The sequence below is a fragment of the Pollachius pollachius genome, assembly GCF_949987615.1.
Source record: "Pollachius pollachius genome assembly, chromosome: 1".
Lineage (NCBI taxonomy): Eukaryota > Metazoa > Chordata > Actinopteri > Gadiformes > Gadidae > Pollachius > Pollachius pollachius.
The window spans coordinates 2,330,232-2,357,731 of NC_136934.1; the positions used below are offsets into that span (position 1 = coordinate 2,330,232).

The 27,500-nt window shown below is 47.1% G+C and overlaps 2 protein-coding genes across 2 annotated transcripts in view; one reads left to right on the forward strand and one right to left on the reverse strand.

Annotated features, from left to right (window-relative positions):
• The first annotated feature begins 1,442 nt into the window (after nucleotides 1–1,442).
• Nucleotides 1,443–21,996, forward strand: golga7 (golgin A7). Its single transcript, XM_079742425.1, has 6 exons — nucleotides 1,443–1,516; nucleotides 4,254–4,379; nucleotides 8,182–8,334; nucleotides 12,563–12,664; nucleotides 16,417–16,469; nucleotides 20,905–21,996. The coding sequence occupies exons 1-5, from the start codon at nucleotides 1,508–1,510 to the stop codon at nucleotides 16,456–16,458; spliced, it is 432 nt and encodes a 143-aa protein (XP_079598551.1). The 5' UTR covers nucleotides 1,443–1,507; the 3' UTR covers nucleotides 16,459–16,469; nucleotides 20,905–21,996.
• Nucleotides 21,997–25,491: 3,495 nt separating this feature from the next.
• Nucleotides 25,492–27,500, reverse strand: part of loxl2b (lysyl oxidase-like 2b) — a 38,484-nt gene continuing 36,475 nt past the window's right edge. Inside the window, exon 14 of the mRNA XM_079734445.1 lies at nucleotides 25,492–27,388. Within this exon, the coding sequence (XP_079590571.1) occupies nucleotides 27,318–27,388 (71 nt within the window). The 3' untranslated portion in view covers nucleotides 25,492–27,317. The remainder of the gene's footprint in view (nucleotides 27,389–27,500) is intronic.

The following is a 27,500-nucleotide window of genomic DNA, read 5'->3' on the forward strand; positions in this document are numbered from 1 at the left end:
ATGCTCAGTCTGGCAGGAGGAACGAGCTGCCTGCCAGGAATTCCTTTTCACAGAGCTGGCCGTGGGTCGCCGGGATTACAGGAGGGTAATTGCGGTCGATCTATAGAAACGAAAAAGCTAAAACAAAATAAAGAAGCAGTTTAACTCCTGTGCAGCGTTTTGTCTCCTGGCTGGGGGAGGGTGAAAGGGGGGGGGGTCAAGACGTGTGTGTGCATGCGTGTGAGCATGTTTGTGTGTGTGTGTCTGTGTGTGTGCGTGTGCATGCTTGGAGACGTGTGTGTGGTTATGTGTGTGTGTGTGTGTGTGTGTGTGTGTGTGTGTGTGTGTGTGTGTGAGTGTGCATGCGTAGAGGCGTGGGTGTGTGTGTGTGTGTGTGTGTGTGTGTGTGTGTGTGTGTGTGTGTGTGTGTGTGTGTGTGTGTGTGTGGTTGTGTGGGTGCATCTGTGTGCGTGTGTGTGTGATGGCCGGTGTGGGAGAGAAGCACTAATGAGCACCATTTGGGTCCTTCATTTACAACACATGGCAGTTAACAGCCCAGGACAATGGTTTTACTGCTGGGCCCGCTCGCTAATGGAACACTAGAACGTGGCCCGCTAAACGACCACTTCTGGCCACAATCTGCGGCTCAGAGGCAGTGAGAGCCGTGCCCAGTAAACACTGCCCCTCTTCAGGGAAAGTGGAGGCCTGAACTTGTTAAGGCCTTTCTGTTTCAGTATGGTAGCATTGTTTTGGGTTGGTTCAAATCCCCAAAAGGGGCATAAACAGTGGTTTTCCTCTATGAAGTTATATGGAGGTAAGAGAGGATCTATTCTGAAGGACATGAGTGACAATTCATTTTTATATATTGCACATTTGTTCTCTTAATCTCTTCTCGTAGAAAATATAGTTAAAGGAGAAACATTTAGATCAAATTAATGTTCATGCACTGTATATGTATATTGGTCTAGATATTGGGTATAAAACATGTTGTCACATGAGGTAAAACACATCAGCTAACAAGGTCCTTTCCAAACCTCCTTTCCTTGACCTCAATGGTTAACGTCATGAGGTCAAGGAAAGATGTGAGAGAGAATTAATAAGGCCTTAGGAAAAGAAGAAAATGAATATAGGCTACCAGTTACAAAAGGGAAAGGAAATAGTGTTAAAACTGTTATGGTTCGCTCAATCTAGCACTCCTATCCACTAATGATTATGGACATAGATCCCAATCAGTATGATTTATCCAAAGCCCCCTACAATAGGTGCATTTGTCAGAAGAAATTAAGAAGAAAGTATGACAAACAAATGGTTCGAAAATGAATCGCCTTCCCACGATTAAATAATAAGATCTGATATGATAAAATATAATTAAAAAAATACAACCACAGTGAAAGTCATTTGTTGTCTCCCACTTGTGAAAGTGAGAACGGTCGATCCCGGAACGAATGTTCCCTTACCCCCGGACGGTCTACAGAGCGGCACAGGCTAGCAGCTGCTACTAGCGGAAGATAAACACAGTGCTGTCAACATGGCAGAGGTGAGACAAACACCCCCGAATATGACCATATTATGGCTTTATCACACAACCTATCGTCCACAAATCAACTGTAACAACGAGTAGATTATTCGGTAGTGCTTTGGTTCGGATGTTATGTCGGAGGATCGGCGCGACAGCGTTAGCCTCCGTTAGCTTCGCCTTAGCTTCGCCTGACGAGCCTCCGTTAATGTTTCTGTTTTTCTCCTCAAATTCACCCACGGCTCACGTCCAGATCGCTTTGCAGATGTCACACTGTGGTGTCAGGGTTGAGTGGTGAGGGTTAGATGGGGGCACTGATAGGGGGACTGATGGATGAGCCTGTGGCCCGGGGAAAGTAGGGCTCGGTCCCGGATGTTAGGATGAGACACAGATAGGTTAAAACTGCATTAAAATAGTGAAGACATGTCGTTTAATACCGCATTCAAATAGTGAAGATACATGGTTTAATACTGCATTCAAATAGTGAAGACATGTCGTTTAATACCGCATTCAAATAGTGAAGATACATGGTTTAATACTGCATTCAAATAGTGAAGACACTTGGTTTAATACTGCATCTAAAAACTGATTCACAGTCTAACACTGCCTTAAAATACTGAAGACACACCGTTTACTACTGCATTAAAACACTGAAGACACTATTTTAAAACTGCATTAAAATACTGAAGACGCATAGTTTAGTACTGCTTTAAAATACTGAAGATACATGGTTTAATACTGCAGTGGAATACTGAAGATACATTGTTTGATACACATTAAAAGGCTGAAGACATGTTGTTTAATACTGCATTAAGATACTGAATACCTGGCGTCACAAGGTGGTTTGCGTGGTTTCTCTTGACAGATACATGTTTGAGGTCTTGGCTTGCAGTTCTCATTCATTGAAACGAATCACCATAATGATTTGATTGTATTTTATTTGTAAGGTTTCATACGTAATGTCAACGTCGTTGATATAAAGGAATGTGCCATCCATGATACAAAACAACTGGAATTCTGGATTCAAACTAGGGGGGAAAAAAATCTGTTATTTTTTATGTATGGTGATGAGGTTATCTATGGTCGTAATTAGGATATAGTTCAAATGAGTTGCATATATCAGTGTGTGTCTTTTATTTTATTGCACAAACAAAGATATTTCTTTCTGATATGTTGAAGCAGTAGGAGACATGAGATACCGTTTAAACAGTACATCCGTACAGGATGTTGAATAAAGATATTACATTACATACAAATTAGGGGTGTAACGGTATACAAAAGTCACAGTTCGGTACGGTTAATAGTTAAGGGGAAAATTAAAAAAACCTGTTTCTCAACCCGTAGATAGAATGGAATGGAAATGTAAACACCAATAAACTTGGTTATGGCATTTGCATTTCTGAATTCTCAGACAGGGGTTGTTGAACTAGTGTTGTGAGCTGGGTTTGCACAGCTCGTTTTTTGTTTCACAGCAACAGTGATAGTTAGACCTGGATGGTGCCTTTTCAAATGCGTGTGCATGTTAAAGTGCTGTACGTAGACACGGAGAGCCCTCTCCATAGCCGGAGAGCCTGTCGGAGACCCTCTCCGTAGCTTACGTACGCATCCAATATTTTTTAACTATCCGTCGACGCCATGGACCTATTTGTCGACGCAACGGAGACGGCAAGGGCTGTAATTGGTCCTCTAACAAAATCAATTCCTGAATCACTTCTCCGGTTTGACTTTGCACCTTAATGAAAATACGTGTACCGTTACACCACTAATACAAATATCTTCTTCCTATGTGATAAGAATTGGCTTTGGTTGGTCGGCCTTGTGAAAGGATCAGTTGACATTGATGAATATCCGATACAATAAGGAGTGAAGTTCAATGGAAATAGAATACATTTTAGTGTATGTGGTTTTGTTTTTGCAATCGTTGAATGACCTCTTCATTTAATTTAGCTTGTATGTAGGTCTCGTGTTTTTATTTAATGAAAAAATTAAATTGACACGAATGTTGAGAACACAGAATCAAATAATACAAAGTGAAATAGACCAAGTTAAAAGTTATTGACACATAATTTCCATGAGAGGGTAGCAGACACAGCATAGTAGTCTTATCATAATGCATCCAATCAATCCATCTTTATTGATTTATTGGATAATAGAAGGTAGGCAAATGAGGGTATGAATTAATTAATCTTAATTATACATAAGATGGTGTATTGTGTGGCATTGATTATATTCAAATATATTCAAAGTTGATGTGGACATAATGCACACCCCAACCCCCTTTGACGAAAGACGCCGTCTTTGGAAACAAAAAGGGAGAGTTGTCATATGAGGTCATCATCAGTCGCTGAATCAATGCATCAATCCAGATTTATGTACTCTTGTACCCAGGATTCATTGTAGTATAGCATAAGGGAACTCTGCTTTTTATAGCTCTTGCATTGATTACGTCTCTATGAGTCATCTGGGCAGCAGCCAGTGGGTAATGCAAATGACCCATCTGGGATCAATAACGATGATCTTATCTTAACGACGTTTCAAAAGTAATCACAAAAAGGTTTAGAGATTTCATCGCGAAAGAAGCGATGGAAAACTAAATCCCTCATGCCTTATGAGGTAACCGATGGAGTGGCTGTGTCTGTTTAATGCTACCCACCTCTGAGGCTCCGTGTCTCCGCGCTCTGACTCCCCTCGTCTCCCCCCCGGTAGCGTGTCATTGCAGGGCTGATTGAATCTGCTGTGCCTCCCCCTCTATCTCCAGACACACAGCCTGCAGGACCTTGGGCAGCAGGCGGCCGTGGCTGCCAAGGTGTTCATCCAGAGAGACTACACCAACGGCACCGTGTGCCAGTTCCAGACCAAGTTCCCCTCCGAGCTGGAGACCCGGGTAAGGAAGCTGGTTCGGAAGTCGCGTCAGGCGCTCAGTGTGCCAACACCTGAGTCAATCGAAGAAGAAGGGGCTTTTATAGTTGTAGTATTATTTTATATTTTGTGGGGGATTTAAGGCCTGGGACTCATAAGCCACATGCAGGATTTTCTTTTAAATCCAGTGCTTTTCTTAAAGCAAGTTGGAATGACCTACTGGAAGTGCATACACCATATGATATTTGAAAGTGAAATTCATACTAATTAATTTGAATGTGGGCTGCAATTGTTAGTATGCATCTATCCCAAGCAATGCATTGTCAAGTCTCAAGGCCTCGTTGATTTGAGACACCAGTCTTAAATCAGCTGAGGAGTAACGTTTGATTTTCTCTGACCCAGAAGTCCTACTATGTTATAGCGGAACCTCTGATCCTGAAGTCCTACTATGTTATAGCAGAACTCCTGATCCAGAAGTCCTACTGTGTTCTAGCAGAACTTCTGGGTGAGATGGCACAGAGCCTGGGCCCGAAACCAGAAACTGCAAGGGGTGGAGTTAAGCCTTTTCTCCTGTTTTGTTATGCAGCTATTCAACCGAAGAAAGTATCAAGCCACCTGTTAGTCGAACACAATCACAATGCATCACGCATGGCAGGAAGTTTGTCCTACACTGGGGAGTTGCAATATTTACGTGTTTAAACGTGTCTTAATTTTAACAATCTAAAAAGGCAAAATACTTTTTCGCTATGTGAGCCATAGAGACTGCTTCTAAACCCATATCTGAGCACCTCAACCTGGGCTACCACTAGACTGCTTCTCAACCCATATCTGAGCACCTCAACCTGGGCTACCACCAGGCTTGGCCTCTGATCCCATATCCCAGCACACGTGGGGTTGAGCAGCCCGCTGTCCTCAGCTGAACCTGGTGGTCTGGGCCCGGTTCCTGGGGCCCGCTCTGTTAACGATGGGGCCGGGGAGCGGAGGAGTGGAGGCGACTGCCCTGGGGAGGCAGCAGGCTCTGGGCCACGTTGGAGGGCGAGCCAGCTGAGCGCTGGAGAGAGAGTGGGTGGGGGGTGCTGCAGTGGAGCAACGTATGCCCCAGGTCAGAGGAGCGGCCAACCAGCACTTGGCAGACTTCACGCCACTTCCCTCTTGATGGGGTGGTCTCCGTCACACACCGCTGTCCCCGTGTATGGATGCATTGCGCCCGGCACAAACGCACACACACACACACACACACACCCACACGTTGGTTTCAGCTGGGTGAACACATTCCCCCTGGAGCCCAAGGGCTGCAATGCCCAGCCATCATAAAACCTTTTTTTATGACGGCTGCAAGCGAGTTGATCAACTATGCGGTGTCCTGCCAAGACGCTGTTGTTAGATTGTTTTTGTGGAAAGTTATTTATGGTATTTTTTGTGGCTATGCTTGTGATTCCAACATCTGACTTAATATCTTATTATATTGTTTTATACTCTGGCCTGCTAGAACACTGAGAAGGAGGCCAAGGATGGGCCAAACTGTTAATCTATTTAACATAAAAACTAACATACTATGGGGGAGAAAATGCAAAGTGAAGACAGGTGAAAAAGTTATTTAGTTTCTCTCGGTCTCTCCCAGCTTTCGCTATGCTCACTTCATTTCCCTGACTCTCGTTCCCATGTAGAGACGAATGACCCGTGACAGCCTAACGACAGCATAATTCATACTGTACTACCACATCATTTACACCAGCTCATTTCACCTAATGGATCGAGCCCTGGGAGGAAGACGTCTGAGAGGCCTGCTCATCCTTCTCTCAGCTCGGCTTCAGAGAGCAGTGCAGGGCCAGCCCCGGGGACCGGCACACACGTAATGGAAACCCGGCTCGGCCCATCAGACATGCTCCACATGATTTGCCTCCAAATTGAGGGGAAACGGAGCAGAACAAAGCGCCTCGACAGCGGGCACGGGACGCAGGGCCGCGGACGACGGGCTGGGATACAGCCGGGCTGCGGTCCTCCCTCACAATCCAGGGGCATGGCGGGGAGTCAGCGCAGCAGTGGGGACACGGTCGCCGAGGAAGTGGAGGTGGTGGCGGTTGCGGTCATTGTGGTGGCAGTGGGGGTAGTGGTGGAGCTGGTGGGGGTTGTGATATTGGCTGTAGAGATGGTTGCGTTGGTGGTGGTGGTGGTGGTGTAGATCAAGGTGGCGGTCGTTGGGGATAGGGGATCGTGAGGGCGGATGTTCAAGCGACGGCGGTAGAGGGTGATGGTGATGGAGGTCCTAGGGATGGGGTTGGTGGACTGGGTTGTGGTTGGTGATGGTGATGGGGAAGGTGGAGTTGCCGGTTTTGTTGCTGATGGTGGAGGTCTTGCTGAAAGTGCTTGATAACAGCTGCTAGTTGGCAGACAGTTCCTCTACATTCCTCTGAGCTTGGGATGTGGTCACGTGACCACCAAGGCTGCTCTCAGATATCACTGTAGCTGAAGGCGCAGCTATCCTAGCCTGGGTAGATATTGATTAAATGGTCTGGCATAGGCCGGTTATTTGAGAATATCCTTCTCAAATAAAAGTCGTTATGCGCAGAAGACTGCTGAAGTCGGCGAAATTCATAATAAAGTATTTTCTTAGTTGAGCAACAATAAGATTGTTGTTTCCTAGCATTCTTTCTCTGTCTCCTTTTGCTCTTTTTACTCTTATTCTCTCCGTTTCTCTCTGGCCTTAACCATGGACTGGATCGCTCTCAATCCCTCATCCCTCAAGACGGATGGTTTAAAAGCCATCAGTGTGCAGCAGAGCCACCGGGAAACTCAGAGTGCTCTCCTGCATAAGCAGCGAGCCCATGCGTCAGATAACTGGAAACGGTTCGGGTTCACCGTTGGATGTTGGTTGTTTGAACCGACCCGGGTGTTAAGATGAAACATGTGTGGAAATCTGGGCTGAGCGTCCAAATTATTAAATTACCACGGGGGAAAATACGGTTTGTTCTCTCTCTGAAAAATTACAGGGGGGAAAGGCTGCCAGCTCATTTATCTCGTAATTATTGAATCCGAGAATCTCTGCAGTTATTTGGGCGGGGCGGAATACCTTCCCTTTGGATTTATTTTCTGCATTTGATTGATTGGAGGGTGAACGGCCCTTTGAAGCTCGACCCCAGTGTTGGGTTTAGAAATGTCTTGGGACCCTAAATGTTGACACTGTTACAACCGCCTCTGGGCACATTGTTTTAACTCTGCAATCCTTGTCAACGTCCCAGGGAAGTAGTTAGCAGTAGTTTGCTTGTGGCATGCAAGCATTACTCTGCATTCTGTATAAGGAACCTTTGCCTGTATATTAGAGATGTTCCGATACCATTTTTTCCCCTTCCGATACCATTCTGATTCCTGAACTTGAGAATCGGCTGATACAGAGTATATACCGATACAGAATCTAGCATTGTAACTGCTAATAGCACTGGTTCTTATTGAATGGTTCTCTTAAGAAGACATCAATGTATAGTCGGTTCACTTACTGTCGACAATATTATTTTTCAGAACAAGATCGTTTACTTTTAGGTAAACGATGCCTTTTAGGCAGTATCGGAGGAAATTTAGATATGGGTACGAGTTAGAGCTGGGCGATTAATCTATTTTTAATTCGGATTTATGGTAAAATAGTACTTATGGTGAACTTTTTTTTTTTTCTTAAACTGAGGCACGCAGCAGAATGGGAGATGTGTCATATTTATTTTGCTTTTGTTAATCTTTTTTTTTTTTTTTTAACTAAAAAAAAAAAAGTTTATTTTTGTTCGGCAAATCGCCCAACCCTAGTGCGAGTCCTCATGTGTGGGGTGTTGTGGTTCCAGATCGACAAGACGCAGTTTGAGGAGACGGTACGCACCCTGAACAACCTCTACGCCGAGGCGGAGAAGCTGGGGGGGCAGTCGTACCTGGAGGGTTGTCTGGCCTGCCTCACCGCCTACACAGTCTTCCTATGCATGGAGACCCACTACGAGAAGGTAGGCCCCCTCACTCCCCTCAGACACACTGTGTTCCTCTTCATCGAGACCCACTAGAGAAGGCAGGCCCCCCCTCAGACACACCGGACACAATCTGTTCTGTCGTTCATCACTGTAAACTGGACCCCTTCATCCACACCGAGCCAAACCGGAAGCATGCTTCCTTCATCCTCCATCCATCATTATGGCAACGTTAGAAGATGAGACACACACAGGGACACTACTATACCATGTTTAACTGGTGGACCATGAGACCAGTACACCATGTATAACTGGTGGACCGTGAGACACCTGTACACCATGTATAACTGGTGGACCATGAGACACCAGTACACCATGTATAATTGGTGGCCCAGGAGACACCAGTATAACTGGTGGCCCAGGAGACACCATTATAACTGGTGGACCATGTATAACTGGTGGACCAGGAGACACTAGTATACCATGTCTAACAGGTGGACCATTAACACCAGTACACCATGTATAACTGGTGGACCAGGAGACACTAGTATACCATGTATAACTGGTGTACCACGTTCAACAGATAGGACCAGGGGTTCTTTAGAGCTAAACCTAGAACTGGTTCGAGAGTTATTATTATTTTAATTGATCTCTTTGTTCATCTCAAATGAACGAACACAACAGAGACAAACGGTGCTTTGAGACAAACCATCCACAAGCCATGGTCCAGCATATAAAAACTAGTTGGCAGTAATATCGTGACGTCGATCAGCATGTATCATATTTATCAAAACTCACAGCAGCCTGCATGGAGTCTATGGACGTTGAGGTTCGCACCAGGTCGTACAAGGTCGACAGGGTCAGGATAGCTGCTTTCAGTTCAGCGCAATCCATCATCACCAGTCGACATGCTGCAATAACAGAACATTTCTCTAAACAAAACATTTCCATGAACCTTGAGCAATTGTTTTCCGAAAGGTGAGTTTACATTTCGCAGATGCAGATAGCGATCTCTAATCTCTGTTGCTCTTCCTTTGTCTTGTTTGTGGTCTCCAACTCATGCACGTCCACACCTGAGGATGATTTCATGGCCGGAGACCTGCCAACTGGTTTATATTCTGCGTAGGAATATTTTGTCTCAAAGCACAGTTTGTCTACAAAAACAAGCAAACGACATCCGCCTCTGTTGGGCGCTTTCATTTGAGATAAACAAAATATTGAAAGAATTGTCTTAGTTATACTACCAATACCCTGAGACAATTCTAGGTTAAGCTCAAGGAAACGGCTGGTTGTATCTGTTGACCCTTGGTACAGCACTTATACATGGTATACTTATATACCTGGTCAACTAACATACATGTTCTACTAATATACCTTGTAGACTAATATACCTGGTCACTTATATACCTAGTACACTAATACACATGGTACACTAATATTCCTGGTACAATTATAATCCTGAGACTCTCATTTTCCTAATGCACTAATATACATGTTACACTAATATACGTGGTACAATAGTATACGTGGTACAACAATATTCCTGGTACACCAATATACCTGGTACACTAATATACCTGGTACACTGGGAGGTATGGCACAGTGAAGACCACAGAGTGTGGAGATCACCGGAGCGGGGTGGAGAACCCGGAGTCCAGTAGATATAAGAAAGCACGAGGCTGTAATTCAACACGCTTTACAGCCTCTTTAAACCCGTACAAAAAGCCCTGATTTATGCACATCTGAGGTTTACCGTTGGCCCCTTTTGGCTCATCGGCACTGCGCACATATTTCAGTGCACAGGTGTGGTGGTCCTGACGCATGGATTTGTACTTTAAGCGACGTCAGTAAAGGTAAACGATGTGTGTCGTGAGTCCTGACCTCTGCTGCCGTTGTCTCCTAGAAGAGTAGACGTGTGTCCTCCTGGTCGCCTTGAAGCAGATGGGTGGGACTGAATGATGATAGCACTGAACCTGCTAGGGTTCAGGCCTTAACTCTTTCAGCTATTGGATGGCCATCAATGTATTTGATAACATTTACATTTAGGGCATTTAGCAGAAGCTTTTACCCAAAGCGACTTACAATAAGTGCATTTGTCAGAAGAAGAGAAACACCAACATAACGCTTTCGGTACAGTAAGGATGTTCATAGAACCAAGTGCCAAGCACTAGCGATCGCTAGGTTAACCCATTCCCGTGTGAAAAAAAACTACCTTAAGTTAGAAGCTACACAATGCTAAGGGCTATTTTGAAGTGCAAGGATGTACAACATACAATAAGTGCGTACATTAACTGCCAGGAAGGACAACATACAATAAGTGCGTACATTAAGTGCCAGGACGTACCACAAACAATAACTGCTTGATGTAGGTTGTGCTGGATATAGGTGTTTGCTGTAGGTTGATAAAGTAAAGTAAGTAGGAGACTACTGGTAGTGCTCCATGTGTGGCACACAGCACCGGGCAACGGTCTATGGGATGTGAGTTTAGTATCCGTCCTGTCCTTGCTGTAAGCCCTCGTCTTCCATTATGAAACTGTGTGGAAAGAGTTTCTCAGGGAGGAATTGCGAAGGGGTAGGTAATCCATCCTTATGGAAACTCTGTTGGCTCCGGAGGACTGCCAAGAGACTTTATTAGCCAACTACAAGACATTGAAAGGAGAGCGCTGGAATGCATTCTCCTGTGTTGGGCCCGGCGTGCATTCCTCTGGACGGCCCGCTCAGAGCTGGCCAGGCCGGACCCTCTGCAGGGGAAGGCTGAACTATGGTGCAGCAGGAATCCTGAGTTTGAATGGTCTGACAGGCAGCTGGTTTGGCAGGCCGTTGGAACATAGCACTTACTTGAGTGTACTGTTTGTGTCTGTAGCGTCTCTGTGGAGTTGACCCAATCCAAAAGCTGTGCTGCTATATCGACTTGGCTGTTTAAAACTCAACGGTTGCCCAGCGTTGATTACATTAACCCAAATGGTGAAACAAGGACACGCTTGGTATGTAGGTTTGTATCATAGATTGATGAATATAGCAGTGATTTATAACTGGTCTTTAAGTTGTCCAAGAGACCTGGCGGTAGCTTGTTCTGAATGTGATGATGATTTAACACCATGAGCGCCTGGATTCAGAACAAACTGCATTCTTACGGTTTAACATGCTTCTGATCAATTGATCATCACTGATTGAGGCGATTAGTTTTGCATTCCAGTACAAAAGGACTAATGGATAACATATGCAGCCTTTCTCTTTTCCGATGATGGTTATCTGGCCTGGCATTGTTCTCTTATGCACATCTATAATCGTGTTTAGGTCCAACTGTAATTCTCATATCACACTCTCAATGTCTTAAACACGGAGGTTCACTCATGTCAAAACAAGGCAGGCATTTAAAGGATGTGTTAATAACCTTTAATGCGCTGCCAGGCCCATTCGCAGGCCGGCACGTCTTGAAAGTGAGATGAGCTTTAGTTTAAATGGAAATCCAGTCGGTACTTGCTTGTGTCCGTTCCCTCGCATGCCTACGTTTCCCGTTTACGTGATGACGTTAACGTGAAGGCATGTGACTCACTTGTTCAGAGTTCTCCTAGACTCTGCATAGCCAACACCTCACTAACCCCCTTCCACCACTATTACAAACGTATTGTCTGTTGTATGTCCTGGCACTTAAAATAGTACTTAGCATTGTGTAGCATCTTATCCTAGCTATCTTAGTTGTATACGTGGAATGGGTTAACCTAGGGATTGTTAGTGCTTGGCACTTGGTTCTATTAACTTCCTTACTTTACTGACAGCGATATATTGTCGTTTCGCCTTCATCTGACAAATGTACTAATTGTAAGTCACTTTGGATAAACGCGTCTGCTAAATGCCCTAAATGTTAATGTAAATGTAATGTGAGTTCTCACATAATTGACGTTTTGGTGAACGTTTGGTGAAGTCAGCAAGCAAATACTTGTCTTTTATCACGTCCGCCTGCGTGTGCTCTCTACAACTTGAACCTGTCCTGCTGTTTATCCGCGAGCCATGAATGAAATGCTGTCAGTCGGAACAGGACACTTAACCAAAACAACAAGTAGTTTAATATCTTTGGCCTTGTGTGTGGGAGCGAGGGACGGGCTGGAAAATGCGAGCGCAGAGCAAAAGTTAGGAATCACACATTCAGCTTCCTGACATTTCTGCTATTAGTTGTATCCCCGTGTGTGTTTGTGCGGAGTCAGTATCCATGGGAAATGAAATGATATTAAGAGCAAATGTTTCTCTTCCCTGTCCTCGCCTGCAGGTCCTGAAGAAGATTGCCAAGTACATCCAGGAGCAGAACGACAAGATCTACGCCCCGCGAGGCCTGCTGCTCACGGACCCCATCGAGAGAGGACTGCGAGTTGTATCCTTCCATCCTCAGGACACAAAGCCATGGTCCTCTGCTGTTGTTGTTGTGGTTGTGGGGGCTGCTGTTGTTCCTCATTCACTCGTTGCAGCTGCTTCCGAGGACACTCGCTCTCAACCAGGGTGGATTCAGGGTGGGGGAGGAGGGCGCTGGGGTGGTTTAGATTGGGTAAGCGTTGGGGGGGGGATTCATGGGAGGAGCAGGATTCTGTGCTTCTGTAGTATCTTCTGCATCAGATGGACTTGGAAGTGAAAGAACACGTAATGCAAAAGAAGTAAGCTGCAAGCGTCCATGTCTGTAACTGGAGGCTAAATGATGGAAGTTTCCTACAGTGGGTTCTATATTGTTAGCTTCATAGCATAATTGCCTAAGTCATATTTTAAAGTTCATCTTGTATTTTGCGTCAAAAATGCCTCAAAGTCAAATAGATGACTGAGGCAGCTAGTGATTATGGGATTTAAAAGCACTCTAAGGATATATAGCCAATGAGGCACAGTGAATCAGCAGTGTCAGGAGGCTAGATTTCGGTTAGATATCACAATTTGGCCAAAATATGATTTAGGCAATTATGCTATGATGCTCACAATATTATGTATACCAATAGTACATTTGCGTCAACCATGTTGTGCGCTGTTGTGTTGTTTAAATGTTGACCGGAACAAGTACAACCCAAACTCAAAATATTAAAACACCCCAATCATCAAGAACATCACACAATCTCAATACTTTGTATCGGCATAAAATAATCGTACCAGGAATATTTATTTGAAGATGTCATTAAGGAGCAGGTAGGGGTGAGGCTTCTGGCTCAAAAGCACCTACTGTGGGCATTGGGGGTTCAAACTCGCAACCATGGGGGTGAGAGTCTAAAGGGCTGATTATGGTTCCGCCTCGACCCTACGCAAGGTGGTTTAGGAACCCATTACGGCCTTGCGTCCACCGCAAGGGCCTGACGTGCGCCTTCCAACAATTGTAACTTTCCTTCGCGGCGACGAAGCAGCAAGGGCTGTGATTGGTCCGCTCACTAAATCCCGACACAGAACCAAAACCGGTTCACGACTGCGTCGAAGCGTCTGGGTGGCTCTTGCGTTGCGTTGACGTGGAACCATAATCAGCCCTTAAAACGTACCACTCGACTATCCTTGTGGTAACGGAGAGAGTGAAGTGAGGAAAGGTGCACCTCCACTGCCTCTCTCCTCGCCTCCTCCCCTCTCCCCGTATATGAGACCGGAGATCTGCAGGGATTTATGATGACGTTTATAGCAGAAGAATTCCCCAAACCAAGGGCAGGTAGACATGGAGAACTCTTGGGTTGAGCCAGAACAAAGAGAGGAGAGGAAATTCAGAATTCTGCAAAATGCTTTTGAGCCGTTTTTCTGGACCAATCAAATGGATTTTAGAGGGATCATTTTGATTGATCCACACAATATAAAATCCTTTTTCCCGTCACTAATCTGAGCCGGGAATGGGAAATTTGTCCTAAATATGACACAGGAAGGGAAACTCTGGGTTAACCCAGTGAGCCTGCAAGAAAATTTGATATTTAGCTAATTCTCAAACACACACACGCACCCCCCCTAGAGCTCTGGCTGGTAAAATGGCCAGCTGCATCAGAACAGTGCTTACAGGAAAACCAGGCGGTAATGAAGGGAAACGCAGTAATAACACGTTATAAAAGTAGTGTATGTAATCCATAGCATCTGCTAGGTGTGTGTGTGTGTGTGTGTGTGTGTGTGTGTGTGTGTGTGTGTGTGTGTGTGTGTGTGTGTGTGTGTGTGTGTGTGTGTGTGTGTGTGTGGCTCCTGTGCTGATTATTACATGGGGGGGCATCGGGCTCAGGAGGTAGAGTGTGTTGGCTGGTAAACTGCGGTGGCTAGTTGGATCCCTGGCTCCTCCTAGCTGGGTGTCGAGGTGTCCCTGAGCAAGACGCCTCACCCTGACTGCTCCTGATAAGCTGGCTGTTGCCTTGCATGGCTGACACCGCCGTGTGTGTTTGAATGTGTGCATGAATGGTTGAATGTTAGACAATATTGTAAAGTGCTTTGAGTGGCCACAGGTTAGAAAAGTGACATAAATGCAGCCCATTTACCTTACACTAGTTTGATCGGGGAACTGGATTTACAAGCATTGATAAAGCTTTGGGCTCTATATCAGTTTCTTATCCACTCGGACCAGAGGTCTGTTCTTCGACCCGGAAGGTCATATATTGGTGGAGTCCAAAAGGCTTCAGTGATTGGGCCCTATTTCAACGGTCTGAAATGCAAGTGATTTCTGAAACTGCAAAACAGCACCAGGGAACGTTTGCGCCAGAACGCGCCTCCTCCTTTCGCCGAACCGCCCCTTGGGGCGCAATTCATTCCCTAATTTACCGACGCGTGGCGCAGGATGGAAAAGAACGCTCTGCGCCAGTTGGAAACTAGCAACGACACATGCGCCAGTGAGAAAGTCAATTGCGCCGGATGCAAGATAGGGCCCATTATGTATTGTAAAGTAACCATCTGGTTATTATTTGAATAAAGATTATTCATAGAACTATAGATAGTATATACTATTTCAGATCTTAAAGAAATATTATTCCCTTTTTTAATGCGCTTCGCTAATAGGTTTGACCCTTATACCGTTTTGAACACCGTTTTGATCCATTTAAACAAAGTAAAAATAATGGCAGGTGAGGAAATTCATGGCCACATGGACAAGAGTCCTTCACTCAAAGTCTTAAAAAACGATTTCAAATCTCAGCTGATTGAAAACCTTCGAGCGCAGCACAAGGTGACTCATAACTCAAAATGTTGGACATTTTAAGAAGCCCAATTAAAGTCCATCCGAAGATGAGGCAGACCCCCCTAGCTGAAGACCAGTATATCAAGCAGACCTTTATGAGACAAACCATCATCCCCACTGCAGATGTTACGTGTGAACCGGCCCAGTAATGGATGCCTGACAAACCAGTAGAAAGTACAAAAAAGCTCTGGTAAACCGCGTGGAACGCTTCCCAAACCACGGCTTTAACGATAGAACAAAGTATTTTAACGATTGGCGTGAATCACAGAACGCCCCCATAATCACATTTGAAGAGCGGCGATATTCCTGTTAACGGATCAAACCTACGACTTAAGGAAGACTTAAGAGGGGCCTTAGCAGGCCTCGCAGGATGAAGCAACAAAGTGTGGTTCATATTCAAGCTTGCAGATCTCTTCCGTTTGCGAGTTGACTCACACATGATGAAGCATTTATGAACTATAAAATGATTCCAGGGAACACGGATTTAATCCTAACCAGGATCCGTGGCTCACCGCTCCAAGCCAGGAGGAAGGAGCGAGGAGGCAGGAGGCAGGCCCTGCTTCCAGTGACCTTCCCCCCGGACCTTATCTCCATCCAACATCTTCAGGGATGTTTGGAGAAGGCGGAACGTGGTCCATCCATCCCGCTCCGCTCTCTCGAGCCTGCCCGAGGAGCGTTGAAGTGTTGTGTATTTTCATACTTCGTTTTCCATCAGTACAGGGTTTTGCGTCGGTGCCAAACGGTACAAGCTGTGATTGTAGCCAAACGAGGGAGGCGGTGATTAATGCAATCTGTAGACGAACCGAAAAGAAAAATAAGACTCCACGCTTGACCAAGTAAAACAAAACTATTACCGTGATACAACATGACACGGCATTCTTTATACGTGTTCTTGGGTGGTTTTGTATGGGGGGGGAAATATATCGAACACTGTTTTAAATCATGTTCCCTAACGAGAGGCTATCCAGATCGAGGTCACTCTCTTTGAAGACCGCAGCCTGGGCAGATAGAGCCAGCCATGGTGAGTGATGTTTGTGTGTTTGTTGAAAGGCTGCTGGAACTGTTTTACTTTCACCTTGAATCCCCTCCTGCCTCGTCATGTCTAGGGTTTAATATTCAGCAATAGAGATGTTCTTCTAAACTCTATTGCTGTTCATGGAAACATGGTTCTGGTTCAGGAGTGGGAGCTCTGTCCACCAGCCAGCCTTCCCATCTCCACTCCTGTGGACCTTCAGGGGACCTGCATGCTTTGGGCCATGCCCCTGTTTTCATTGGAGACCGCAGACCACCGAGTGCTCTAACGAACGCTCTGGGATACGGCCCCTTCTCTAGGGAGCAGAAGTTGTATGATGTATTCATCCCTTCCCAGGGACGAGGGTTTAGCTCACGGACACTCTCCTCTTGTTTGACTTTGTGTTCGCTGAATGTGTCGAGGGTTGAGAGATGAACTGTTAAACCGACTGCCGTCTGTCTCTCATGGATCAGTCTGTCAGTCAGTCGTCCGCTTGGAGTTGAATCCCAGAGCATCATGTACCGCAACGTCAAGTCTTCTCACCTCCAACCTGGTCACATGGCTTCCACCTGGGCAACACAGTGATGCTAAGCCACCAAGATACACCCTCCCCATCCATCCTCCCTCCCTCCCCAAACCATCTACTCAACCCTCCATCATCCTCCCAGTTAATCCCTCCATCCGTCCAAACACAACCTCTCCCCTGAGCCAATCAGTGCTCTCTCCCCATCCATCCATACACCCACTCGCTCCATCAACCAAGAAAACACTCCGCAGCCAACTCCCATCACGAGTCCCACCATGGCTCTGCTCTCCGCCTGGTTGTTTTACACTGCTGAGCTGTGGCGAGGCCAACTGACAACTGAAGAGCATTAGGCGAATACCTCAGGCTTTAGCAGGATGCAGAACACCAGTTTAGGCAGAATTACACTTCTGCGCAGAATTGCCTCCGTAGGTATGCGGTCAGTGTCGACGCTGGTGCTTTCATTCCTGGATCCGTTTCAGTGATTCTGTGGTCGGACACCTTTTTAAAGGTTTTCCATTCACTAATTCAGTGACATCTGGGGATCTTCACATTGTGAGAACGATGTGTCGGGCGAGTTTATCGACGATCTGGGCCGTGTTGCTTTCATTGGCGCCAAAATGAACCGTAAAATGGAGCAGGAACATCGGGCTCTGAGATTCACCCTGGTGTGTAGGACCGTTCTGGAGCGGTTCAACACACTACTGTAGCGACCGTTGTGAGCCACGCAGGTACACCAGACTTCAACGGTTACAGACCTGAAACCTGTCCGCTCCATTGCTTTGGTGACTGCGGAGGTCTTCAAGTAAAGGCCTCAGACTCCTTCAGATGGACTCTCATGTTCAGAACCACCTTTGGTGTTAGGTTTATGTTTAAGGGTTAGGTTTTAGGGTTTGGTTTTAGAATGAGGGTTTGGTTTTAGGGTTAGGTTTGGGGTGGGTTTTAGCGTTTGGTTTTAGGATTTAGTGTTTGGTTTTAGGGTAAGGGTAAGGGTTTGGTGTTAGGTTTACGTTTAAGGGTTAGGTTTTAGGGTTTGGTTTGGGGTGGGTTTTAGCGTTTGGTTTTAGGATTTAGTGTTTGGTTTTAGGGTAAGGGTTTGGTGTTAGGTTTACGTTTAAGGGTTAGGTTTTAGGGTTTGGTTTCAGGGCGAGAGATTTATGTTAGGGTTAGGGCCAGGGTGACCTCAGAGAGAGAGCGGCCCCAGGACGCAGGGCTTGGGGTCTGGGTTCCTGAAGAACTCGGGACTCCTTGAGACGGACTCTGGTGTTCAGAACCAGTGTTCTGGACCGATCGTCGTCCTCGGTCGAAACTGAGCGCAGAGCACCTCGTCGCACGGAGGGTAGGAATGTAAACCGAGTCTTTTATAAGGAGCTGTTGAGAGAGGAGCAGTCGAGCGTTGACATGGCCACCGCGGCGGAGGTGAAGGGGGGGACCACTGCGGGCCAACAGAGACCATATTCACTGATACAGGCGATCAATCTCCATCTTAGGCCTCTCAGTCGGCCTGCAGCCTCAATGCTCCCCCCCCGCCTCTCCCCTCTACTCTCCTCCTATCCTCTTGTCCTCTTCCCTCACCTCTCCTCCTGTCCCCTCCCCTAGACTGTCCTCGTCTCCCCTCGTCTCCCCTAGTCTCCCCTCCTCTCCCCTCCTCTCCCCTCCTCTCCCCTAGTCTCCCCTCCTCTCCCCTAGTCTTTCCTCCTCTCCCCTAGTCTCCCCTCCTCTCCCCTAGTCTTTCCTCCTCTCCCCTAGTCTTTCCTCCTCTCCCCTAGTCTCTCCTCCTCTCCCCTTGTCTTTCCTTCTCTCCCCTAATCTCCCCTAGTCTCTCTTCCTCTCCCCTAGTCTCTCCTCTCCCCCTAGTCTCCCCTCCTCTCCCCTAGTCTCCCCTCCTCTCCCCTAGTCTCTCCTCCTCTCCCCTCCTCTCCCCTAGTCTCCCCTCCTCTCTCCTAGTCTCCCCTCCTCTCTTCTCCTCTCCCCCAGTCTCCCGTCCTCTCCCCTAGTCTCTCCTCCTCTCCCCTCCTCTCCCCTAGTCTCCCCTCCTCTCTCCTAGTCTCTCCTCCTCTCCCCTCCTCTCCCCTAGTCTCCCCTCCTCTCCCCTAGTCTCCCCTCCTCTCTCCTCCTCTCCCCCAGTCTCTCCTCTCCCCTCCTCTCCCCTAGTCTCCCCTCCTCTCCCCTAGTCTCCCCTCCTCTCCCCTCGTCTCCCCTCCTCTCCCCTAGTCTCTCCTCCTCTCCCCTAGTCTCCCCTAGTCTCCCCTAGTCTCCCCTCCTCTCCCCTCGTCTCCCCTCCTCTCCCCTAGTCTCCCCTCCTCTCCCCTAGTCTCTCCTACTCTCCCCTAGTCTCCTCTCCTCTCCCCTAGTCTCCCCTCCTCTCCCCTAGTCTCTCCTACTCTCCCCTAGTCTCCCCTCCTCTCCCCTAGTTTCCCCTCCTCTCCCCTAGTCTCTCCTCCTCTCCCCTCCTCTCCCCTAGTCTCCCCTCCTCTCTCCTAGTCTCCCCTCCTCTCTCCTCCTCTCCCCTCCTCTCCCCCAGTCTCCCCTCCTCTCCCCTAGTCTTTCCTCCTCTCCCCTCCTGTCCCCTGGTCTCTCCTCCTCTCCCCTAGTCTCCCCTCCTCTCCCCTAGTCTCTCCTCCTCTCCCTTCATCTCCCCTAGTCTCCCCTCCTCTCCCCTAGTCTCTCCTCCTCTCCCCTCCTCTCCCCTAGTCTCCCCTCCTCTCTCCTAGTCTCCCCTCCCCTCTCCTCCTCTCCCCTCCTCTCCCCCAGTCTCCCCTCCTCTCCCCTAGTCTCTCCTCCTCTCCCCTAGTCTCTCCTACTCTCCCCTAGTCTCCCCTCCTCTCCCCTAGTCTCCCCTCCTCTCCCCTAGTCTCTCCTCCTCTCCCCTCGTCTCCCCTAGTCTCCCCTCCTCTCTCCTAGTCTCCCCTCCTCTCTCCTCCTCTCCCCTCCTCTCCCCCAGTCTCCCCTCCTCTCCCCTAGTCTTTCCTCCTCTCCCCTCCTGTCCCCTGGTCTCTCCTCCTCTCCCCTAGTCTCCCCTCCTCTCCCCTAGTCTCCCCTCCTCTCCCTTCATCTCCCTTCATCTCCCCTCCTCTCCCCTAGTCTCTCCTCCTCTCCCCTCCTCTCCCCTAGTCTCCCCTCCTCTCTCCTAGTCTCCCCTCGTCTCTCCTCCTCTCCCCTAGTCTACCCTCCTCTCCCTTCATCTCCCCTCCTCTCCTCTCCTCTCTCCTCCTCCCCTCCTCCTCCCTCCACCAGGCCTGATAGCGGCCCCCGCCCCTCACCTGGCTCTGGGCCACCTTGGACCCGAGTCGTCCGGGGGGGGGGGGGGGTCCCTGGGTCCAGGGGGGGGGTCTCAGGCAGAAGGCCGGCCGACACTGATGGATCTGCTTCTGGTGGGTCTGCGTCTGCTCCGACCCCACTGAGGTCCTCAGGGCCCACTGAACGAGTCATTTACTGGAACGCCGAGCCAACTCCCCCCCCCCCCCCCCCCCCCCCGTCACCCGCTTCACACACCGGTCCTGCACCCCCTCAGCCGACGGCTGGGGCCGGCGCGTTGGAGAGGATGTTCAGCGCCTTGGGAGACTCAATGTTTCACCACTGAGCGCTGTCTGGTGGCCGCGGTGCAGAGCAAGGTGTGGAGGAGGCTGTGCAGACCGCTGCTATCCTGATTATACCCGGGGATGTTCCCGGGGATATCAGGAGACGGTTGAGTTGTGTTCCAACTGGGCAGCAAGGATGACAGCAGCGTCGATGAAAATCCAGAACAAAATACATTTCTTGGCAAAAGCGAGGAAGATGAGCTCTCTCTCTCTCTCTCTCTCTCTCTCTCTCTCTCTCTCTCTCTCTCTCTCTCTCTCTCTCTCTCTCTCTCTCTCTCTCTCTCTCTCTCTCTCTCTCTCTCTCTCTCTCTCTCTCTCTCTCTCTCGCTCCCTCCTGCAGGAACCCAGCGGACGGGGAGCACGTGTTTCTGGGGACCCGCTTCACACACACTTCTGGTGGCTTGTGAGGACTTTGTCGAAGCACCACCCGGACGGCACCACCACCAAAACCACCGACACTCTTTACAACTGCGTACCAACAATCTGCTCCCCATGAACTAACGATCTGACTCGTATGTATGTACAGTACGATTATCGACTCTCTCCATGTATTTGCTACTCGTGTATTAACTTAAGTCTTCTACTTTCCTCGGCCCGTACAGAGATTTGTTCTCCTCGTTAGAGAGGAGAGAGCGGCCTTCCTTGTGCGTGACGTACCCCTTCGTTCATCCTCGTTCCACGGCTGGTTTTATACTCTCTTCGCGTAGCGTGCCGTGCGTGTTGTTGTCGTGACTACGGTGCGGTCCCGCCCTACTTCCTGTCCCGCCCTACTTCCTGTCCGCGATGCATGTTCCTCCTCCTTATATCTGCACCTCCTCCCCCTCCCCCTCCTCCTCCTCCAGAGGTCCACAAGTGCTCTCGTATAGCGCCCCCCCTCACCCACCCACCCACCCCCGCGAGCGACGGTGAATGTTGCCTTTATGGAGCCCGGGCCGCGGTGACGTTGGGAGGGGTCCAGAGATCCTAGTCGTAGGTTTCTGTGCGTGGTGGTGGCTGTGGTTGTAGGGCTTTAGGGTATGGTGACCAGCGAGGGGTCGTGTCCTAATGTACGGCTGGATTCACCGGGGAAACCGGGAATTTTGATTGTGGTCCGACGACCGAAGGTTCAGTATAAACTTTATTTACAGGACAAAATGCACAGACAGAACTTTCCTCTGACGTTTCATGTTATTTATATCCTAAAGCTATTACTCTAATGTAAATCGTTCTACTTTTTAATTTTTGTATTTTTTTATGTTGATTTTTCGTCCTTAAATAATTGGCTTAATAATTTAGTTGGATATATTAATTATTATTAATACTTTTTATTCTGATGTACGCCAATTCATTGATTTAAGCATTTTGTTTTTTTTTGGTAATTTCTTTTACAAATGCAACGTTTTTTCTTAATCCCACAATTGTATGGTAATAAAAAGAAAAAAGAAGATTTTAACTCATGCTGTCTCCTCTCACTCACTAACCGTACTCACTCACAACACCGACCTGCAGCAGCGCTGCCCCGGCATCAGTCACCGTGATTTAGCACAACCACCGTCCAAACAAACGCACCCGCTCCCCTCCTCGGTTCGACTCGTTCCTGTCCCGGCGGGGAGTAATGTTCTGGAAGCCATCGCTCCAAACCCAACAAGCTGCGGCAGTTCCTCACGGTGAGTAACGGGCGGAAGGGGTCAAGCGGAGCCCTGCGGCCGGCTGGCGGGGAACGTCGAATGTCCGAGAGCAAGGCAGGCGAACGATCCGTTGGCTGCAGGAGTTCTGGGGGGCGCTGGAGTCGCAGCTGGACTTGATTAATTCTGCCTTCAGAACCGAAAAAGAAAATCGTGTTTTTATATTTTTATCACGGAGGTTCTGCGAGGGGCTGTTGTTTGTCAAGACGACGTTGGACATTGTTTACGACAGCAGCTGTTTAGACGGACCTACAGCCAGGAGACATAACTTAAACCTGGGGGTCAGGGTTTAGAACAAGCAACAAAGTTATCCACTATCCCTTCATTCTTTCAGCCACAGGACAGAAAGAAAGCAGATTCATCTGTTGACGTTCCCCATCCTTTTTCTATAAATAAAATAGATGTATATCTCTCCTATGGGGGGTGAGACATCTTGTCTAGGAGCTTGAAGTATCTCTAATCTCTCTCTCTCTCACTCACACACACACACCAGCGCAGTTGGTGGTCCCTGAAACAAGGACATCCATATAGGGAGTGTTTCTGTGGCAGAAGGAGCAGGTGATGGTGGCTGTCTGACTGTTTCTTATGTTTACGACCGCCTGCTTAAAGACCCTTGATACAGATTCAGAACAGGGTTATCTGTCAAATAAACTCCCAGCGACTGGCTGTCTTGGGTGCAGGGGCGGTGCAAGGCAGCTAGGGGGCACATGGCTACTGTTTGATAAAGGGTTACGGTTCCCTATTTGGGTCAGGTTTCAGGGTTTGGTCTTTGGTTCTAGAGTTTGATAAAGGGTTCCGGTCTCCTACTTTGGTCAGGTTTCAGGGTTTGGTCTTTGGTTCTAGTGTTTGATAAAGGGTTATGTTCTACTTGGGTCAGGTTTTAGGGTTTGGCTGCAGGGTTAGGGTTTTGTTCAAGGGTTGGGCTTGGTTTTTAGGGTTTGGTTTCATGGTTGGGGATATGTTTTAGGGTTAGCATTTGGTTTTAGTGTTTGGTTTGGGTTTTAGGATTAGGGTTTGGTGTTGGGTCTATGTTTAAGGGTTAGGTTTCAGGGTAAGGGTTTAGTGTTAGGTTTACGTTTAAGGGCTAGGTTTTAGGGTGAGGGTTTGGTTAGGGTTAGGAACAGGGTGACCTCGTAAAGGGAACAGTTCCAGGACGTGGGGTCCCCTTGGGGTCTGTGCTCATAAGAACGACCTGGGTCGGGGTAACAGCGCTTCAGACGGCGTACCCGGGCCTGCGCCCCAGGATGTCTCCTGAGGGTCAGGGTACCCAAGAAAGACCCCAAGATTTATTTTAAGATCAAAATCAGCTTTTTTGGCAGACTATGATGTTTTAATTTCTATTCTGTATGTGTTGTGTAACGAATAATACATTTTAAAACCCATGATTGGAACCCATGTCCTCCCTTGAAGACAAAGGCCTTAAACGTCTCTGTAAAACAGTTGGCAGTAGATTCAAAGTGAGAGGCGAGCTGGGTTCACTCCCAAGCTCCCGTCTGTGAGAGGCTGAACAAAGAAACAGGGAACCACCCGGACTCGCTCTGAAACAACTGTACTTATGACAGCCGTAATTCACCAGATTTATAGGTCATGAGGCCGTCTCTCTTGGCATGAAGTGTTGGTCTAATTGGCCTTTACTGTAAACATCCCCCTGCTGCCAATACCCGGTATGGGCTGACCGGTTCAGACAGGGAAGAAACTGATCCAGTGTTTTGATCTGTACTTGTCTAACCAAAGGATGTGAAACAGGAGCAGACAAAGTTAGCTGTATGCTAAACACCAGTAAAGTTACCATTTAAACCCCCAAATTAAACACTAGGCCCTACTTTGGTAAATATGCGCCTGTTAAACATTCAATTGAGTTAACGTTTTAAAGTAATTAATACATAATATCATGTTTTGTATTAATAACTTTGTTGCGTTGAAATGTGTTGAAACTGGCGCTTCTTGATCGTTATCATAAAACTATACATTAAGATGAAAAAGGGGGATTATGCAGTTTGGGCTGATCCGATGGTTTACTGTGGTTGAAAGTATCAAACGACATATTGTTAGACTCAAAGAATAATTGCCTAATTCATATTTTGGCCAAATTGTGATATCTAGCCCAACTCTACGCTTCTAACGCTGCTGATTCACTGTGCCTGATTGGCTTTATCCTTAGCCAATCAGAGTGCTTTTTACAGTCCATAATCACTATCTGCTAAGTCCTCTATTTGACTTAGGGCATTTTTAACGCTATATACAAGATGAAGTTTAAAATACGACTTAGACAATTATTGTATGAGGCTAACGAAATGCAATAATAATAAAAAAAAAAACTGTATATTCGCATTGAACTGTTTTTATGACAACATATTGTATTTAAATGAATGAAGCGAGATAAAAAGTATATTTGATGTGTGTGTGTGTGTGTGTGTTCGTGTGTGCGCGCGTGTGCTTTTCTGTCTGACCACAAGGGGTCAGTGTTGTACCTTTTAATAGCGCTGCTTTGCGTCCTAATTTCATGCAGCATTCGTCTTCGAGAGAACATCATGTATTATTGTGAGTGACTGCTGGGAGGCTCCAGAGATGCATATATTAAAAGGATAGCTCTATTTATTATTTAAGGTTGCAATTATAATCCATTAGAGTGGAAGAATGAGACGAAGAAGAGGAAAGAGATAATGGTTATGGGGACCAGTCAGATTTCATTTATGTTATCTAATTCAAATCTATTTATTAAAAAAAAGGCAATGGGTTCATTCAGTTTCAAAATGGTAAGTTTATCATTCCCATTATGATTCACCTCATTATAAATTGCACCAACATGACAGTTTGTGTCCTCAGCAAATCACTTTTCTTCGCTGTCTCCTGGGCAATTGAGTTTGTTTATGTGCTATATCTTGACATGTTCACTATGTAATAAATGTTGTGTGATGAATGCGTGTGGCAGTTAAATCCTCTCTGAAGGACAAAACAAATCTTATCTGATCTACTCTAATTGTACACATTCAGAAATAATTAAGAAAGGTTATCATTTGTGAAAATCTAATCAAAGATTAATCGTTTTTTTCCTTTAACCAGAGCTAGTCCTAAAATTATCTAGATGTGGAAATATTCTGTCCTAGTTTTTTGCCTTGTTAAACTGCTTTCACATTAAGCCTTTAAGGACACCCCCTATACCTTAAATAACGTATTATAATTAGGGTAAAGGAAGGTGTCACTGCGTTAACAGCTGATGGGAGAGGTCATCCGCAACTAGAAACAACACTTAAAGTCAGTGAGAAATCGGATTGCCTCATACCTTTATTTGAGTTAACACAAAGCATATTTAGGTTTACTTACATTCTGTTCAAGTACACCGCAAGTAAATAGATAATCAGGCCGATCACTGCTTCCTCAGAAAACAGAGGACCAGCTATAGCACCAGTAAAGATGTACAATAAAATATGATTTACACACATCTTTGTACAAAAACAAAAATACTGTTTAAAAGGACTAACTAAAATTTTAAAATCCCTGACTTTTAACAATAAGTTACTAATTGGGTGTCAGAGTGTTTAGAGTTTATACAAGCACCAAAAGGGGATTTGGCATCTTCTGGGGTCTTGTTGTAACATTCCCGAAATCTGTGCTTCACATCACGACCTAAAAAGCATTTGCCACCAGAATGCCACCATCTTGTCAGACTCAAAAGCTTCTTCTAATAAAGTAGTGCGGTTAGGTTATTTTTCCACCTCTCACATGTTTCTTAATTCGTTTTTTTGCAACGTTACTTATTATTCTTTATTTCTACTGTTTATTTAATTCCTCTTGTTGTTTTGTTGTAAAGAGCTTTGAAGAGCCGTTTGGCACGAAAGGCACCATGAATAAAGTCTGATCGGTATTTGGATTAATTAGAAAGGTTTCATGCAATGATCGTCACATGTGATGAAACTCTTAGAGCCTTCGAACCTCTAATGACGGCACAGAACAGAGGATAAGCCATCCCTTAGTAAGAACATCAAGTAAGAAGAAGAATACTATAAGGTTAAGATGAACCGTAAGTCTCCGGTGGGCACATTAAAACACTTGTGCAGAAGTGGGGGAGACGGATAAGATGAAGGTAACGGCACTTAATAATTGACCATAAGACATCTCCAACGAGCTCTAAAAAAAATAAAAACGCAACTAATGAGTAAGATAAAAAAAAAAATAAAAGGAATACTGCTAAGGCTGAGTCCAACCCGTCCTCTCCTCGCGGAGCTGCGGTGGAGCCGGTGAGCCGGTGACGTCCCCGGGTCGCCGCTCTGCGCCGCGGCGGGACGGGGCTTTGAACCGCGGCACTCCCCACTCCGGAGGATTCCCTTTAATTAACGCTCTTCAAAGCCGACGCACTCTGGAAGACACCGCCGCACCTGACGACAGGCCACCGGCCGCCGCAGGGAAACATCATTAAAACCAGAGGAGTGAAAAGGACTCGGGCGAGCGGGAAGGAGCTGGATTAAGCTGCGGCTGGCTCCTGAGATCTTGACCATGGGAGCGGTTAGCTGGGCTAGCCTTTAGCCCGGCTAGTGGTTAGCTGGGCTAGCCTTTAGCCCGGCTAGTGGTGTGCTGGGCTAGCCTTTAGCACTGCTAGCGGTTGGCTGGGCTAGCAGTCAGCTGGGCTAGCCTTTAGCCATGCTAGCATGCAGTTAGCTTTTGCAAACCAAAACAGCGTAATAGCTGCCTCAATTCCAGGAGCAGTCACTTCGAAGGGGGTTAGAGTTTGCTAATTGACAATGAGGATCAGAGGGCGTGGTCGGTTTGGTCTCTGTTTGGTCAGGGCTTGTGGTGGTGGTGGTGGGGTTGGTGGTGATGGTGGTGATGGTTGTGATGGTATTAGCGGAGAAGGGGGTAGCTGGGATGGTTGTGGTCGTAGTTCAAAGAGAGCTGCAACTTCACGTCGCTTTCCCGACTGGAAGTTGGAACCATTTACACACACACACACACACACACACACAAACACTCAAACACTCAAACATACACACACACACAATGGAGAGAGGAGACGGGTGGTTGCTAGGCGTCAGACTCTCCATGGAAACGACGTTGGGCTGGGGGCGGGGCCTCTCTCCGGTTTCCCACTCTTTTAGCGGTGGGTCACCTGGTTGCTGAGCAGGCCGGGGAATGCCTGCTCCGACTCAGAGCTCAGGGAGCCTCCTGGGAGAAGAGGGGAGGAGTTAGAGCGTCACATGACCGCATCACATGACCTACTGAGGACCAAAGACCGAGGCCGTCGCTCCTCAACTTAAAGGGGCTGGGAAACATGGAG